At 35.9% G+C, this 18,288-nt stretch overlaps 1 protein-coding gene across 2 annotated transcripts in view; it reads left to right on the top strand.

The window, feature by feature from the left end:
- The window catches only part of HCRTR2 (hypocretin (orexin) receptor 2), a 159,896-nt gene extending 149,999 nt beyond the window's left edge, over nt 1-9,897 (top strand). Inside the window, exons 6-8 of one of the 2 annotated variants that reach the window (XM_006835726.1) lie at nt 2,763-2,884; nt 6,972-7,197; nt 9,843-9,897. In XM_006835726.1, coding sequence (XP_006835789.1) covers nt 2,763-2,884; nt 6,972-7,197; nt 9,843-9,897 — 403 coding nt within the window. Of the gene's footprint in view, nt 1-2,762; nt 2,885-6,971; nt 7,382-9,842 lie in introns of those variants that run through there. The other variant, XM_006835727.1, reaches the window with a different exon arrangement.
- Nucleotides 9,898-18,288: the final 8,391 nt, after the last annotated feature.

Raw genomic sequence — 18,288 nt, forward strand, 5'->3', positions numbered from 1 at the left:
CCTCTCTTCTTATCAGCTGGACGCTTCACTCTCCACTCTAGTCCTCTGTGGCTATGTCACTGACTCTGGGCCCAAGAGACCCCAGGTCTTGCCACACTGCTGGCCAACCAGGTCTCCACCCAGGTTTACAGGAATGTATTGAGCAAAAATGAATTTTTGTTGAGCAGTATTATTTACTACAAGCACAGTCTTAAAGATACACGATTTTCAATAGATTCTGTCTTTGAGACATCCTTGACTCACAAGAAAGTGAAGTTGTTTTGCTCTGCATATCCTTTCATGCTTCCTCCCTTATATTTTGAACTCATGGAAATAGGATACAAATTTATTTTGGTGTTTTTCTTGCTAGTGCCTTCTGACCTTAAGAACTTTATGCAGATATTTTGCTCCTAGATGGGGTTTCTTGTCTTTTTTGTACTCTTTTACTCTCATTCCATGAAAATACCACTTTAAGGGATTATACATTTCGATTCCCTACTTCTCAGAACTTGGACATCTTCTTCAACCTTTTCAAATATCTTCATGCCCAAATGTTTCTCATATTCTTCTGACTTTAAACTTTCCTTTTAAATGGGGGGGGGGGACTTCTTATGAAGAACTATATTGCTCAATTAGAAAGATTTTTAAGTGTTTGAAGATATTGCTCTTCCCCTTCCACCCCCTACCCAATTAGAAAAGAACCTTGGAAAATGTTTTTCTTACTACCACACAGGCTTTCTTCAAAGGCTTATCTCTTTGTTTACCCTTGAATGTATGTTATAGTTGTGTGTTCTTTTCTCTCCTAAATAAATCCCTAATGTCTTTTTCTTGCAACATAATATTTTGTCTCATGGACTCCTTGTAGGGTCAGCACTGGACTGTGAACCACAAGGTCAGCAATTCAAACCCACTAGCTGCTCTTCGGAAACCATTGGTGGTGGTGGTGTGTCATGGAGTCGGTTCCCACTCATAGCTACCCTGTGTAGGGTTTCCAAGAGTGTAAATCTTTATAGTTGAAAGTTTTGAACTGTTTACCTTGAGGTTAGCAGCCCAACTCATAACCACTATACTACCTGAGCTCTGTTGGAAACCCTATTCAGGGTTGCTATGAATCAAAACTGACTCGATGTCACTTAACGACAACACCAGTGAAAACCATGACAGTGCAGTGACTCTGTAGGATAAGAGTCCATGGTTCACTGGACTGGGAGCCACAAGATCAGTGGTTCTAACTCACCAGCTTCCCGGAGAGAGAAAATTAAGGCTTTTTGCTCCTGCAAAGATTTACAGTCTTAAAAAACCTATACAGGCTTGTTATGAGTCAAAACCACAAGTTAACAATAACAAAGTCGAAACCAACTTCTCTAAAGCTGTTCTGGTTTGCCCAGGATGTCAAAGATATATTGAAGTTAAGGGTCAGAGTATATTATTAATTTTATTTGTCTACGTTGTTTCAGTCTGTATTGTATTTTTGCAAAATGCTAGTAATCCAGAGAGTATCATTTTATACATACAGCAAATGCATTTCTGTATTATGCCTCCTTGTTTAAAAGAAAACAGAGGTAGTATGCAAAGTACATCGATGTGATGGAGAGTTCTGCAGGAAATACATTATAATCCTCAGCCTTCACATTATTGGGTGGGTGGTAAGGCATTGTAAGATAAGCACTGGACTGCTAACCATAGGTCAACAGGTCAAACCTACCAAACACTTCTCAGAAACACTGTACAGGGTTGCTATGGGTAAGAATCGAATCAACAGCACTTAACAAAACACAAGTTGCCTACTGTAGGTGAGTGCATGAAGTTTGATACACTAAATATTTCTAAGTATGATGCCAATCTTAAAATATTCTTTAAGGTTATCATAATTATAATTTTTTAGAATTGAAAATCATGAATTTTAAGAAATTACCAGAAGTTTGCTTAGTGAAAACTACTTCTTTTATCTATATTAGGGGATCCCAGATACCAAATTTTAGCAATTCAAAGAAGATTGGAGTTGAAGAAACATAATACTTTGATCAATGCACAAATCGAACAACAATGAAGTACCTCGGTGTTGCAGTTTAGAAGAGATATTTAAGTAGCATGCATAATGGAAAATTACCCAGCACAGATTGTATTTTAAAATAAAACAAAAGAAATAGATATGTGTTCAGCTTCTGCTTTTTGAGACACACACATACACATTTTATTTGCTTTTTACTTGAAGGAGAGATCTATCTTTGATCAAATTCAAGTTTTGATTTACTAATTATGCCATGGAGAGTCAGATAGTGAAATTATTTTAACTTACCATTATTGTTAAATGCCTTTGAGTTGGTTTCAACTCTTAGCAACCCTGTTATAGGGTTTCCCAGGAGCAGTTGAATTTTAATGCCAACCTTGTGATTACCAATCCATTGCTTATTCTATATACTTACACCAGGACTCCCTAAACTTCTGAGGTCTCCATATACTCATCAGTGGCCAGTGCTTGCCAGAGGTCAGGTGATGTTGTTGTTGTTAAGTGCCTTCGAGTTGGTTCTGACCCATAGCTACCCTGTACAGGGTTTCTGAGGCTGTAAATCTTTACGAGAGCAGAAAGCCTCATCTTTCTCCCACAGAGAAGCTGGTAGTTTTGAACTGCTGACCTCAAGGTTCGCAGCCCGATTCATAACCACTACGCTACAGGTCAGGTAGTGTCTATCAAAAGCTATGTTAAACTTTGAAATCAATTATTCAACTGTTTTTTTCCCCCCCAGTAACACATTAAATTTTCTGTTTTTGTTGTTTTACAGAGTATTTGGGATGTTTGCCCACACTGAAGACCGAGAGAGTGTATATGCCTGGTTTACATTTTCACACTGGCTTGTATATGCCAATAGTGCTGTGAACCCAATTATTTATAATTTTCTCAGTGGTGAGTTTTCACTGTTTCCCCTGAATACATACAGTTCTAACCAATGGTGATGGATCAATGGCTAGAATGTCTGGAACAGTCTTGAACTATGTGAACAGCTAAGTAACTGCACAATGAGAAACATTTTCCCTGATGGATTTGTTTTGAAATCTTTTTTCCTTTTGATAGGGAATGCATGTTGTATAATTCAATAGAGAAAATTCCCTGCTTTCTTTTGTTTTTTTTCTTCATTGCCTGTAAACATAGAAGAAATGTTAAAATAGGAGGCAAGTGAAAATGTTGAGAAAGGAATACAGAATCTTAGTTATCATCTTAAAACATGACTTACAAAACTATAAAATAATTTCACTGAAAGTAAAACACCATTGCTGCACTGTTACCTTAGCCAAATTTTCTATTTCTCATGTGGGTTAACATATCTTGGGTTTATCTCCAATTTTTCTCTGACCACACAAAAAAAATGAAATTTACTTCTAAGTAACACATAACCTAATGACATGCATACATCTTTAACTAGTTTAATTTACCTTTGTTTATGAAATTCAAATGATTCTCAAAAGTAATTTAAAGAATTGTTTTATTTACAAACATTTATACTGTTGACTTTTGAAATTGAATTTAAATTAGTTTACAAGTTTACACTGTAGTCCTATCAAAACCATTGGCAACTTCTTTTCCACTTCTATGTTCAAATAGGCATCAATTTTAAAGAGAACATTCGGTAATTGATGCTATTACATATATAATAAAGTATATCCATTTTCCCAGTGTCATGTTAGGCTTTCTGGTTGTATAAGTAAAAACAAAGACAAGCAACCAGTCGATTCTATTGTTTTAAAAATAACTTTACCTGTATGTTACAATCACACACATACCCTATATGTACCTGCTTGCTTAGATCACTTTTCAGACAATCATATGGCATAAAGTAAGGCTTTTCAAAAATTTTTATTCAGTGGTTTCTCCTACATGCCTTTTTCTGCTGTAATAACTCTTGTTGCTGTGTGATGTCCAGTCATTTCTAACGCACAGTGAATTTACAGGACAAAGTAGAACTGTCCCAGAGGGTTTCTACAGTATAAGCCTTATGGAACCATACCATCAGTTCTTTTCTCCTGCATAACTGCTGGTGGTTTAGGACTGCTGCCCTTTTGATTAGCAGCCACACTGTTAATCATTGTGACACTAGGGTTCCTTCACCTAATCCTTGTTGTTAAGTGCCATGGAGTTGGTTTCATAGCAACCGTGTATGAGGTTTCCAAGGAGCTGCTGGTGAGCTTTGTTTTTCAAACCAACCCTGAAATCCAGTGCATTTACCCATAGTACCACACCAGGACTCCAAATCTAATTGTTGTTGATAGGTGCCATTGAGTCCCGTCAGTACCAACTCATAGCGACCCTATGCACAACAAAACAAAACGCTGCCGGTCCGGTCCTGGGTCAACCTTACAATTGTTGCCACACTTGAGCCCATTGATGCTGCTACTCTGCCAATCCATCTCACTGGGGGTCTTCCTTTTTTTCTCTGACCTTCCACCTTACCAAAAATGATATACTTCTCCAGCGACAGGTCCCTTCTGACAATATGTCTGAAGTATGAGAGACGAAGTTTGCCATCCTGGCCTCCAAGGAGCAGCCTGGTTGCACTTCTTCCAACACAGATCTGTTTGTTGTTTTGGCAGCCAATGGCACTTTCAATATTCTCCTCCAACACATCAAAAGCATCAATTTTTCTACAGTCTTTCTTATTCACTGTCCAGCTTTCGCATCCACATGAGGTTATTGAAAATACCATGGCTTGGGTCAGGCACACCTTAGTCCTCAAGCTGATATCTTTGTTCTTCAACACTTTAAAAAGCTCTTGTGCAGCAAATTTGCCTAATGCAATACATCATTTGATTTCTTGACTGAGTGTTGGTGGTTGATCCAAGAAGAATGAAGTCCTTGATAACTTCAATCTTTTCTCCATTGATAAGAATGTTGTTTATTGGTCCAGTGGTGAGGATTTTTGTTTGAGATGCAATCCATACCAAAGGCTATGCTCTTTGGTCTTCATCAGTAACTATTTTAAGTCCTCTTCACTTTCAGCAAGCAAGGTTGTATCATCTGCATATCACAGGTTGTTAATGAGTCTTCCTCCAAATCTGTTGTCATGTTTTTCTTCATAGAACCCAGCTTCTTGGAACATTTGCTCAGCATACAGCTTGAATAAGTGTGGTGAAAGACTACAACCCTGTTGCACACCTTACTTAATCTTAAATCATTCAGTGTTCCCATGTTCTGTTCAAACAACTGGCTCTTGGTCCATGTACATATTCCTCAGGAGCACAATTAAGTGTTTTGGGATACTCATATTTTGCAATGTTGTCCATAGCTTGTCATGATCCACACAATCAAAAGCCTTTGCGTGTCATTAAAGCACAGGTAAACATCTTTCTGGTATTCTGTGCTTTCAGCCAAGATACATTGGATATCAGCAGTGATATCCCTCATTCCATGTCCTCTTCTAAATCCAGTTTGAACCTCTGGAAGTTCTCTGCCAATGTATGCTTGTAGCCGTTTCTGTATTACCTTTGTTGTTGTTGTTGTGAAGTGCCATCGAGTCGGTTCCGACCCATAGCGACCCTGTACAGGGTTTCCGAGGGTGTAAATCTTTACGGGAGTAGAAAGCCTCATCTTTCTCCCGCGGAGCGGCTGGTAGTTTAGAACTGCTGGCCTTAAGGTTCGCAGCCCGATTCGTAACCACTACGCTACCAGAGCTCCTTTGGAAACTTTATATAGGGTCCTTATATGAGGACCTTTAGGAAAACTTTATTCACATAGGATATCAAGGATAGTGTCCGGTGATTTATGGATTCCATTGGGTCACCACTCTTCGGAATGGGCACAAATACAGATCTCTTCCAATCAGTTGGCCTGATAGCTGTCTTCCAAATTTCTTGGCAGAGATGAGTGAATACCTCCTGTGCCGCCTAAAATTCTTGAAAGATTTCAATTTTTATTCCATCAATTCCTGGTGCCTTGTTCTTTGCCAATTTCTTCAGTGCACCTTGGACTTCTTCTTTCAGTATCATTGGTTCTTGATTATATGCTACCTCTTGAAACGGTTAAACATCAACCATTTCCTTTTGGTACAGTGACTGTGTATTCCTTCCATCTTGTTTTGATGCATTCTGTATCATTCAATAATTTGCCCAGAGAATCTTTCAATAACAAAAGTTGATATTTGAACTTTTTCTTCAGTTCCACCAGCTTGAGATTTGCTGAGCATGTTCTTCCTTTTTGGTGTTCTGACTCTAGGTCTTTGCACATTTCAATGCAATATTTGACTTGGTATTCTTGAGCTGAGCTTTGAAATTTTCTGTTCGGCTCTTGTACATTTTAATATATTTTTCTAGAGAATTTTTTAGTTGATTGTGTCAGCAGAGCAGTTTCTTCTTCAAATTGCATTACAGGAGTAATTTCTACATGGTTTTTGCTTTGTATAACAGATTTCATCATTTCAAAAATTACTAAATACTTTTGAGAATCTTTCTATTGTTGACCATGTATATTCTTTCTATATAATTAAGGTCCCTTGGTGGAGCAAATACTTAATAGCCTTGGCTGCTAATCAAAATTTGAATATTTTGGTCTACCCAAAGATACCTTAGAAGAAAAGCCTGAGTATCTACTTCTGAAACATCCACATTTGAAAACTCTAAGGAGCCCAGTTCTATTCTGGCATACATGGTGTGGCCAGGAGTCAGAATCCATCCCACAGAAACTAGTTTAACTGCTTTTACATATTTAAAATATACCCACATCCACAAATCCATGAGATTTGACTATAAGTGAATAAAACCAACTCTAAGGATCACAAGTGAAAATCAGTCTTATTCTTTTATAGAAATACCTCATTGTTTCAAAAGTCTACCAAGCTTCCAATAAACTTAATTTCCTTTTCCTATTTTCCCCATCCTTGAAAAATATTACACCTCATTGTTAGTTTGGCTCAAGGGAACAACTTGAGTTGTACCCTATTCAGATTTGTTGAAACCTATTTTATACATAATTCCTTTTCCTTTCATGCTCCTTGGTTTGCCAGGAAAATTTCGAGAGGAATTTAAAGCTGCATTTTCTTGCTGTTGCCTTGGAGTTCACCATCGCCAGGAGGAGAGGCTCACCAGGGGACGCACAAGCACAGAGAGCCGGAAGTCCCTGACCACCCAGATCAGCAATTTTGATAACGTCTCAAAACTCTCAGAGCACGTTGTACTCACCAGCATAGGCACACTCCCAGCAGTCAATGGAACGGGGCCACTGCACAACTGGTAGACTATTTATTCATATGTCAAGGATAGCTGAGTAAAACTATTCTGTTTTTTTTTTCTTCTTTTTTAAAAATCTCTGTAAATAGAAATTTTATTACCCTAATGATCTAAAACTAAAATTACTTTGTGGATCCATTTTTTAAACAAATGTGTTCTCTTTGGAAATAAAAAATCTGTTTAAAATAATTTCTCAAGTTTTGATTTAAACATGTTAGAAATTTAACCTTCAACTGAATTTATTTCAATCTATTCCACTTTTACTTTTATATAGTATGATTTAAGTATTAAGTAAATAAGTGAACATTTCAAAATCTTTTCAATAATGTTTTCTTATTTTAATTCCTCACATTCAATTATTTTGCTAAAAAATACCAAAAGCTATCCAATGATATTCTTTTAGCAACTAAAGAAATATCAATTAAGAACTCTGAGATAATAACAGATATACATTAGTTGACTTTTATTGTTTTAAAAATCAAAGAAGACTGAAGTTTCAATGTGACAGCTGGGAGAATATTCATATATAAAATAACATTGTATTAGATATGCATATTGCTATTTTTCAAAAATATATACAAATTAATTTTATTTCTCATTCATTTTACCATTCACTTACACAGATTTCTCTCCATTACTAACTTTTTGTCTCAACATATGAGTAATGCTCCATTAAAATAAAAATGTCTACTAATCCATAATTATTTCCATCTGTAAAGAAAGGGCTAAAGAAAAACTTCAAAAATGAAATAATATGATAAAATCCCATTATTATATTCTGCTAGCCAACAGAAATGATATAGCCAGCCTGCATGGATTAAATTAAGAATGCAATTTGCAATGAAAAGGAGTGCTAGAGTACTAAATCACAGTAGAGTTCCACATCAGACAGATTAATGTACTGGATGTTTGATGATAAAAACTTGCATTTATTTAAAGTTAACATTTAAAATTATCTACCAAAAAGTACCCACAGTGTTAGGTGCTAGAGAATGAGATAGGTAGGAAATGCAAACATGACTTCAACAGAGATGTTGTCTACTGAGGGAGACATGTCCTCAAGTTTGCAAGGCATCCAATAACTCAGAGGAGCAGCTTGATGGACAAGGGCAGAAGAGCAAAGTGACCAACCACAGTCTTCCACACAGGTATATTGGTTGAAAGGTTGCATTCCTCCCACTCCCCCTGCAATTTAATTACAGTGACACCTGATGACAGCAAACTCTACCTGTACATGGGGCTGAGTACCAGTGACTTGTTCTTCACTCCCATATAAATAAACAGGAATATGAATAATTTGTACAGATTTAAAATCTGGGATTTAAGCACTAACTATTCAAATTTGTTCTTCTGAAACATTTTTCAGATTCAAATATTCATTTTAAAATTAAATTAAATTTAAAAATAAGCTCTCATAAACGAATGTTCTTCATCTCATAGAAGCAGGTGTTGTTATGAAGCTGAAACAAAGATACGGAGCATAATGTTTAAGAGACTTTTCATAGAAGATAAAACTCAATATCTTGTGTTTCCCCCCCAATACATCACTCTCAGAGAAAAGTAATACAACAAAATTATACACAGTTCATTTTCCAAATCTTAGCATTTGTGATTATTTTGTTATCATGTGCTGTTTACTACTTAATTAAAGCACAGATTATCTTTTTATTTTAGATTTATTGACACTATATTACTAAAAGTCAAAATAATATTATGGAAGCAAAGTATTATAACTCTATTCCTTCTTTCCTTTTTACATTTGAGAACCTTTATTTTTTTCTTATTTATGCTGTGTCAAAGACAATTGTAATTTTCAGACTATGATGAAAATTAGCACTTTAAATAATATGAGAAAATCTTAAAATAATATTAATTACTTGCCTTAATAGCCAAATAATATCTCAGATCAAGAGCTAAATTCTGTAGATTCTTATGTAGCTAGTGCTTACTAAAGAGAAAGGGTGTAGGAGAGAGAATGAGAGAAAGAAAGACCGGCTGTGAGAGAACCGTTGATTGTATGATTGTGTGTTAAGGACAATTTGAAAGTCAAAATATTTTGCTCTACATCAGTGGTTCTCAAAGTGTAGTTCTTAAGCCATCAGCATCAGCATCGCCTAGGAACTTGTTCTTAAGTGCAGTGGAATAGGTTCTAACTCATAGTGAGCCTGTACAGCGTTTCTGAGGAGCTGCTAGTTTGAACCACTGACCTTGTGGTTAGCAATTCAGTGCTTATCCTACAATGCCACATGAAAACTGTCACCCTTTGTTAGACCCATTGAGGAACTTTGGTAGCATAGTGATTACAAGTCAGGCTGCTAACCTTAAGGCCAGTAGTTTGAATCTACAAGCGGTTCCACAGGAAAAAGATGAAGCTTTCTGCTCCTGAAAAGATTTACAGCCTCAGAGACCCTGTGCATGGTCACTGTGCATGGTTGCTATGAGTCAGAACCGACTTCTCAGCACACCACCACCACCACCACCATTAGACCCACTGAACTAAAACCTCTGGGGATGGTTCAGGAAATTGTGTGTTAACAAGCCCTATAGATGATTCTGAAGCATCTTAAAATTTGAGAACCACTGCTTTAATTGTAACCACCTGGCACCTGTTTATTAGCCCATGTGAAATAAACTCTTTCACTGTGCAGGTATCTAAAACAAGGGCTGTCATCATCACTACTGTCCACCTGGTTGGAGGTCTGAAAGAAGAGCCTGAATATCACTGTTGAATCTCGTGTGTCTTCTCACTGAAGAGATAATCGTTTGCAAATCAATTTGCCACTGTTTAGTAAGTGCTGTAGGAAAGAAGACTAATTGCAAAGCACTTGTTTTATGATTACCTGGATAACTTGAGTATCTAACTATAACTTTCAAATCCCCAAATTTATTTATACTTCTAAAGTCTGAGTTTTGTGGAAGAGATGATTTCTAAAATGATCATTGCCTGACAGGGGGAAAAAAAAATGAAACAAAACAAAAATACCCCAAAGTCAGTACTTAAAAAGAAACTCTGGGAATGAAATAATGAACCATACGTATACAAATAACTCTTAACACATGGGTCCAGGAATCCTTCTAAGAGGTCTGGATGATTATCTTTATGGGACAAATGGCAAGGATACAGGTGTTCTGAATCCCTGCCAATCTTTTTGAACAAAGGGTCAACTTCTTACCTCGTTATGTGCTAAAGACACAAATGAGAAGACATAAAAGAAATGTATTGTGACTGTTTTATGCTTTACCTTGAATATGTATCTCTTATTTTGCTATATTTAAAAAAATTTGATGTAAATGTCATTAAATGTCTGTTATCTATGTAAATGAAAGAATAATTAGATCTAATCCAGAATTCACATCGTTTGTGCGTTTCTACAAACCCATGAAAACTTTACATTTGAATTCATCTACAGCAAAAGATAACTCCCTGGTTTTGAGGAATATGATTTCAAAAATCTGTGAAGCTGAGAGGATTTCTTGGATGGATATTAAATAGCTGCTATAAAACATTGATAAGAAGTAAAAGTGTCACACACCAAGATATTGAATTTAACTGTCAGTGTCCATTGTTTCAATGAAATTAAGGCAAATGGACTTTTTAAAAATTGTGAAGATATGCTCAAAACTGAAACACCAGATTGACCAAAACCCTGAAGCTGTTTTATGTACCCAAATTTTGAGCAGGGCTATTATAATTTTCATTCTATGTGATAATAAAATGTTTCACACTTGATATCCTTCACAATAGCTATAAATTGCATTTCCAAATAAACTGATCAGTCATTAAAATCTAGAAAGAATTTCAATTCCAATTAATTTTGCAATAGGTAACTTTTCTACTTTCTACAATACACACAAAAAAAGTAAATCCCATTAGGTTATGTGCAATTAATTTCAAATTGCATGAAACAAAATAATCAATTTTTTCAAAAAGAAACAATAGTATATGAGCAGAGTATATTGCTAATTTAAATCTATTCTATTACTTCATCTACCACAGAAGATAAGATACAAAAGCATGAAAAACCTTATTAGCTCCCAAAGTTTGAAGAGGATTTTTTTGCTACAAAATCACTACTACTAAAGACAGGGCTAAAAAGTCCCTTCCTACTTGCCACATATTTTAGTCTCTTAAATTTTATTTATAAGCTTTGGAATTAGACTGTCTCTTGAATCTCATGAAATGTATTTATATAAATGTTGTATCCCATGTGTGTATCTTCATACAATGTCACTTGTTTAACAAATAGCTTCCACATTTTTTATGCCTGATTGTGCTGTGTTTTCATGAAGAAGATTTTAAATCAAATCCAATGTGGTTGCACACCACTGCTATAAAGGATGCTCATCATGTAATTATAGGTAGAGACCACATTGAGAATTCTATAATCACATCCACACTGCCCTCTCTAGTGGATGAAAAATCTTGTTGCTGTTGATTAGATAAATTGGATATTTAATCATAATCACTGCCAAACCTTTGCAGTTGATGATTGGATTAAGTCCTCTGGCACAGTGCTTAAAGATTAAAATATTGTACCAATAAGTTATATAACCATGCTAATCATGACATAAAAGACTTTTAATGTCATTTATGAAGCAGGTATTATAGTAAAATAAGTTAAAATTAATACATCATTTTTTCATAAAAATCATGTAAAACCACCCAGATAGAATTACATTTTGGAACTTTAAAATGATTAAAGAGAATTATTCTAATTTTACCTTACAGAAATTGATTTCATGGTGATTTTTGGAATCTTATCAGACTATTAATTAGGCATTTTGCATAATTGCTTTTTCTTTATATATAGTTATAGATGTTATTTTATATACACATATATATGTATGTATATATATGTGTGTATATACTATTTATTATGTAATTTAGGACTACTTTAATTTCCTAAATTATTCTGATAGATTACAGAATCAGGTGCCAAGAATTTAAATAATGAAACACATTTTTATTAAGCACTGTATATTCTAAACTTCAACAAAGATATAGCCAAAGTAACACAACAAGGTAAATATTGGGAACCTTTCCACTAAATGTAATTTGAATTTGGGGTAGTTTTGCTATACAGAGTGAACCTCCAGTAGTAAAATCCCAAAAAAGACTAGCTATTTCAGTATTGAAAATGTTTTGCTCTGAGTCTTGTTTTGTCAGAGACCAGATACTTTGGCTTCTAAGCACTCCTACTCCTAGTTGTGTTGTGAAGTGCCATCTAGTCGATTCTGACCCATAGTGACCCTGTATAGAGTTTCCAAGGAGCAGCTGGTGAGCTTGAACCACTGATCTTGCAGTTCAAACAACTTTGCAGTCTGATGCATTAGCCCAGAACGCCACACCAAGACTCCTAGAGTCAGCCCTAAAGCAAGGTCACAATATTTTCACAAACTTCATCCAGTCCAGTAGCTATTGCATGGGAACTAGGCTCTCGCTATCTTCTGAAGTGAGCATGGCATGTATACAGTTTGAGAACAAATGAAGCATGTTGTTGTTGTTAGGTGTCTTGGAGCCTGTTCCAACAGATAATGAACTATGTATGACAGAACAAAACACCACTTGGTCTTGTTCCATCTTCACGATTTTTCCTGTGTCTCAGCCCATTTTTGCAGGCATTGAAGTCAGTCCATCTCGTTGAAGGTCTTCCTCTTTTTCACTGATCCTCTATGTCATCAATCATTATATCCTTTTCCAGGGATTGGGTCATCTGGATAACACCTACAAATCACAATCCTCACTTCTAACAAGCATTCTGTTTGTACTTCTTCCAAGATAGACTTACTTGTTCTGAAAATCATTCAATATTCTTCATAAATTGAATTAATTCTTCTTTGGTCTTCCTTATGCATTGTCTAGCTTTTGCATGCATATGAAATGAGTAAAAATACCCTGGCATTCTTAGATGGTTACCAAGGGTGGGAGGGGAGGGTCACTGGCCGGAGAGTAGATGTGTATTAACTTGGATGAAGGAAGAAAAAAATACCATAGCTTGGGTTAGGTGCACCTTAGCTATGCATAGCTGGGGAGAAAAAAATGTTACATTTCCAAAAATATCCTTTCATTTTCTTCCCAGAGTTTTTAATGTATGAGTATGTTAGTGGTCTTCGGGATTTGTGTTAAAGACTACCTTCCCAAGCCCCACCTAAGATTACTGCTTCAAACAGGAAGGGATCTGATTTTGAGAATCTTAGGCCATTGTGCTGTCAGGTCTGTGAGGGGATAGGTTTGAGAAAGTGCCACTGGTTTTATCTTCAGAAACAAATCACCAACTCTGTATCTTTTCATAGGACCAGCTCTTTAGCAAGAGTAGAAAGATAAAACTCAATTTAACAACAACAAAAACACTCTTCTAATTATAAAATGTGTTTCTTATTAACTTCAGAATGTTTGAGGTAATGTGTTAATTAACAAGAGAGAATGGTGCAAACAGAATATGTGTGGGCTTGTTAAATCCTTAACAGTGCATGATAATATGAAACTTGATTTATTGCAGATGTAGTAGGAAAAGCATCTCCTCAAAGAAGTGATGTTGCCCTTTAATGGAGTACAGATTGAAAACTTTTCTATATTGTTCAGGAATTCTGGTGTGGTGCTGTAAGATCTGCATTGGATTGAGGATCACAAGGTCGGCAGTTCAAATCCACCTGCCAGTCCTAGGAAACCCTATACAGGGTCACTATGAGTTGGAACCAACTCAATGGCACTTGACAACCACAATAGGTAGACAAAGTAGAGAAGTTGTCTATAAGGGTATCATGAGAAATAGTAATTATGGAATGAAAAACTTTTTTTTAAAATTAGTCATGTTCTTTATAAGAGATAGCATATATTAAGTTCTTAAAAGTATTGTCTTATGAGCTTTTCATGGACCTCTCTCACATAGGTATCACAAAAACTCAGTTAGATGTTGCCATCTCCATGTTATTGATGAAAAATGTAAACATCAAAGTTTAGAGAGAAAACCATTTGCAAAACACACACAGCTTGTAAATGTAGAAGCTTGAAACAATACTCAAGAGTCAAAATCTCTTGGGATATTAACTCAATGAATCTTCACATTTTTAATTCATATACATTTTATAGACATGCAATGCAAACTACATCTGTGAAAGGACTTCAAAAAGTTCATGGATAAATTTTATTATCTTTTAATTCAAATTTTCCAAGAATCTTTTGAAGCCCTTTGTTATGCTATGATGGTATAAGGTATGCTACTAGTATTACAAATACTAGCAGAGACACCCATGGTTTCAGTAGAGTTTCCAAACTAAGACAGATGAGGAAGAAGGCCTGATGAGCTACTTCCAAAAATTATCCAGTGAAACCCCATGGGTCACAACATAATATTGTTAAATATAGTGCTGGAGGATGACTCTCCCAGGTTGAAAGAAATTAAAATACACAGTAACCACAACAATGAACTTGAGCATACCAAATATTGTGGATTTGGTGCAGGACTGGGCAACACGAGTCAGAACCCACTAGAGGGCAACTAACAACTCACACATATACGTATATATGTATGTGCATGTGTTTGTGTGTATGTATATATGCATACAATATGCAGTCAGTCTGAGAATATTCCCACAAACTATATTTATTTTTGTATAAGAAACTCATATTTTCAAAGATATCCTTTCTTCACCTCTTCTTTTCAATGATATTATTTTACCTTAGTAGTTACTTCTCACTATTCTATAAATATTGTTGTTGTTAAGTGCTGTCAAGTTGGTTGTAATATATGTTGTTGTCAGGTGCCATCGAGTCAGAACCGACTCATAGCAACCCCATGCACAGCAGAACGAAACAATGTCCGATCCTGGGCCAACCTCACTACCGCTGCCACACTTGAGTCCATCAATGATGCCACCTGGCCAATCCATCTCGTTAGGGGTCTTCCTCTTTTTCTCTGACCCTCCACCTTACCCAGCATGACATCCTTCTCCAGCGACTGTCTCCTCCGGACAATATGTCCAAAGTAGGAGAGACGAAGCTTAGCCATCCTGGCCTCCAAGGAGCACTCTGGCTGCACTTCTTCCAAAACAGATCTATTGGTTCTTTTGGCAGTCCATGGCACTTTCAGTATTCTCCTCTAACACCACAACTCAAAGGCATCAATTCTTCTACAATCTTCCTTATTCACTGTCCAGCTTTCTCATCCATACGAGGTTATTGAAAACACCATGGCCTGGGTCAGGCGCACCTTAGTCCTCAAACTGACATCTCTGCTCTTCAATACTTTAAAAAGTTTCTGTGCAGCAGATTTGCCCAATGCAATACGTTGTCTGATCTCTTGACTGTTGCTTCCATAAGTGTTGATAGTTGATCCAAGAAGAATGAAGTCCTTGACAACTTCAATCTTTTCTCCATTGATAAGAATGTTGTTTATTGGTCCAGTGGGGAGGATTTTTGTTTTATTGACTTTGAGATGTAATCCATACCGAAGACTGTGCTCTTTTATCTTCATCAGTAAATGTTTTAAGTCCTCTTCACTTTCAGCAAGCCAGGTTGTATCATCTGCATATTGCAGGTTGTTAATGAGTCTTCCTCCAATCCTGACGCCACATTTTTCTTCATAGAACCCAGCTTCTCATATTATTTGCTCAGCATACAGGTTGAATAAGTATGGCGAAAGAATACAACCCTGTCGCACACCTTTCCCAATTTTAAAACATTCAGTGTTCCCATGTTCTGTTTGAACAACTGCTTCTTGGTCTAGGCACAGATTTCTCAGAAGTACAATTAAGTGTTCTGGAATACTCATACTTCCCAATGTTGTCTATAGCTTGTCATGATCCACACAATCGAAAGCCTTTGTGTAGTCAATAAAGCACAGGTAAACATCCTTCTGGTATTCTCTGATTTCAGCCAAGATCCATTGGATATCAGCAATGATATCTTTCATTCCATGGCCTTTTCTGAATCCAGAAGAACCAGGTTGTAATATATAATGACCCTATATTGGATTTCTGAGGAGCGGTTGATGGGTTTGAACTGTCAGCCTTGTAGTTAACAGTCCAGTGTTTATACTACAGAGTCACACCAGTATCCATACTTCTGTTATTCTAACAAAACTATTATTATTTTCTACCCTTCTTCCTTCCTTCCTTCCTTCCTTTCTTTCTCTCTCCCTCTCTTTTCTTTCTTTCTTTTCTTTTTGAACTAGCACCCCATAAGCTAATTGCCACACAGTCATTCTTCTTTTACTGTCTTGGGTAAATGGGAAAAGAATTGATATAAGACATGTGGATATGGAGTCTCATTAAGGTTCAATTCAGCCAGTTTTGATTTTGGTCTGCATTTCTAAAATCTCCAAGTAGTTACCGCTGTGCAATTGGGTATGGACAGAGTTGTTTAGAAATTTATATTGAATTAGCTTCATTTAGTTATAGTGATACCTCCAATAACCTCTCTACTGTGTTCTTATCTTTTCATTTCTTGCAACCTTTAAAACTAGTTATAATATCATTTCTTCAAGTCTAATTTCTTTCTTATAAAGACAGCCTTATTTGATATGGATTTGTGTAATACTTCTTTACTGGGCTTTGACCTTTCTATAAATGTATCTTGTTTAATGTCTGCTTTTGAGAACACTGTGCTTTTATTTGTATATTTGTTTGTTTATCTTTAATTATTTTCAGAAGGACAATACTGTCTTGGCAGTCTCTGTTTCTGGGAAATCCAAATTTGCATATGTGATGCCTTCAATTTGCTGACCATTCTCTGCCTTCTATAAGGCCACAAAAACATTTTCTTTAACTTGCTATAAAATAATTCATCCTAACCCTTACCTAGCCATTCTTGCTCCATTGGCCATTATTCTTTTCTCACAGCTTGGAATCATTTAGACATAAAGTCATAAAAATGTAGTGTCAAACCCATGATCATGCACTTTTAGTGGGTACTGAATCCATAAGAAGACTTATGCCAACTATGGTTGTTTTTCAGATTTCTAATTCCAAATTATAAATGGCTACTTTTCTTACTATATAGTTGTTATCTGAGTAACTTTTTGCTCTAATAAATGTTCTTTATTCAATGTGATTCGATCACTATGCATATCTCATTTCTAACTTATTTGCCAACTTTTTTATTTCTTTCTGTATTGTTGATATTTTTTCCTCTACCTTGTCATTTTTTTTCTCTTTTAGAGTTGTTGTGATGCATGAGCTAGTCCTTATGTTCCTAGTTTTGTTTTGTTTTTTTCCATGCTCATCTTGACCCTTCCTTTCTCTGTGAATGACTTACATTTTCTTTTATGGTAATCGAGGGATAATGCTGTACTTTATTTTCTTTGTTTCTCCTTTAGATCATAAAACACAGGGACATTAGCCACAACTACTTTTGTGAGCACCTTATCTGGCTAATCACATAATGACTTTCCTTTGTTTCCTAAAACTTGTTTTCATGATCCAAAGATCAGTAATATTTTTCCATTTCCCTCTTTCAATATTTACTGTAAGATCCTGAATTTGCCAGAGTGCAAACACCAGTTTTTACCCACAGCCTCTAACTCCATTTCTACTATTCTGTGGAGAATGGTCTGCAGTCTGGAGACATTGGCCATGGATCTAATATCAACTAAAAACTTTGGATAGTTGTGGAATTTATATTATGCCAAAGTTAGACACCTTGAACTATTCAGTCATTTCATAACCTATAAGGATGTAGCAATTTGGAACAAGTATAAAGGAGAGGTCCATTAATTGTCTATATCCTTCCGTATTCTATAATAATCCACAATCATAACATCAAAAGTCATTTCTGTCTTGTTTACTGCTATGCTGTTGATATTGAATTAAATAATAGCGATAATTGCATAACAATTTTCTTCCAATTTAGCATTTGGTTCTTTTTATTCTCCCAGTTACTTCCACTATGACCTCTTGAATATCTTTTCCACTATGAACAAATCACTGTATATTTTGAGTATACCCAGCACAGGCTTTCTTTTACCAAAATTTAATTTTATTCTGACAATACCAGCTTCCATTCTTTAACCACTATCAATGTGGAACAAGGGACATCATTGCTAATGTCAGCAGGACCTTGGTTGAAAGTAGAAAATACCAAAAAGATGTCTACGT

This window comes from Chrysochloris asiatica, unplaced genomic scaffold (genome assembly GCF_000296735.1).
Source record: "Chrysochloris asiatica unplaced genomic scaffold, ChrAsi1.0 scaffold00019, whole genome shotgun sequence".
NCBI lineage: Eukaryota > Metazoa > Chordata > Mammalia > Afrosoricida > Chrysochloridae > Chrysochloris > Chrysochloris asiatica.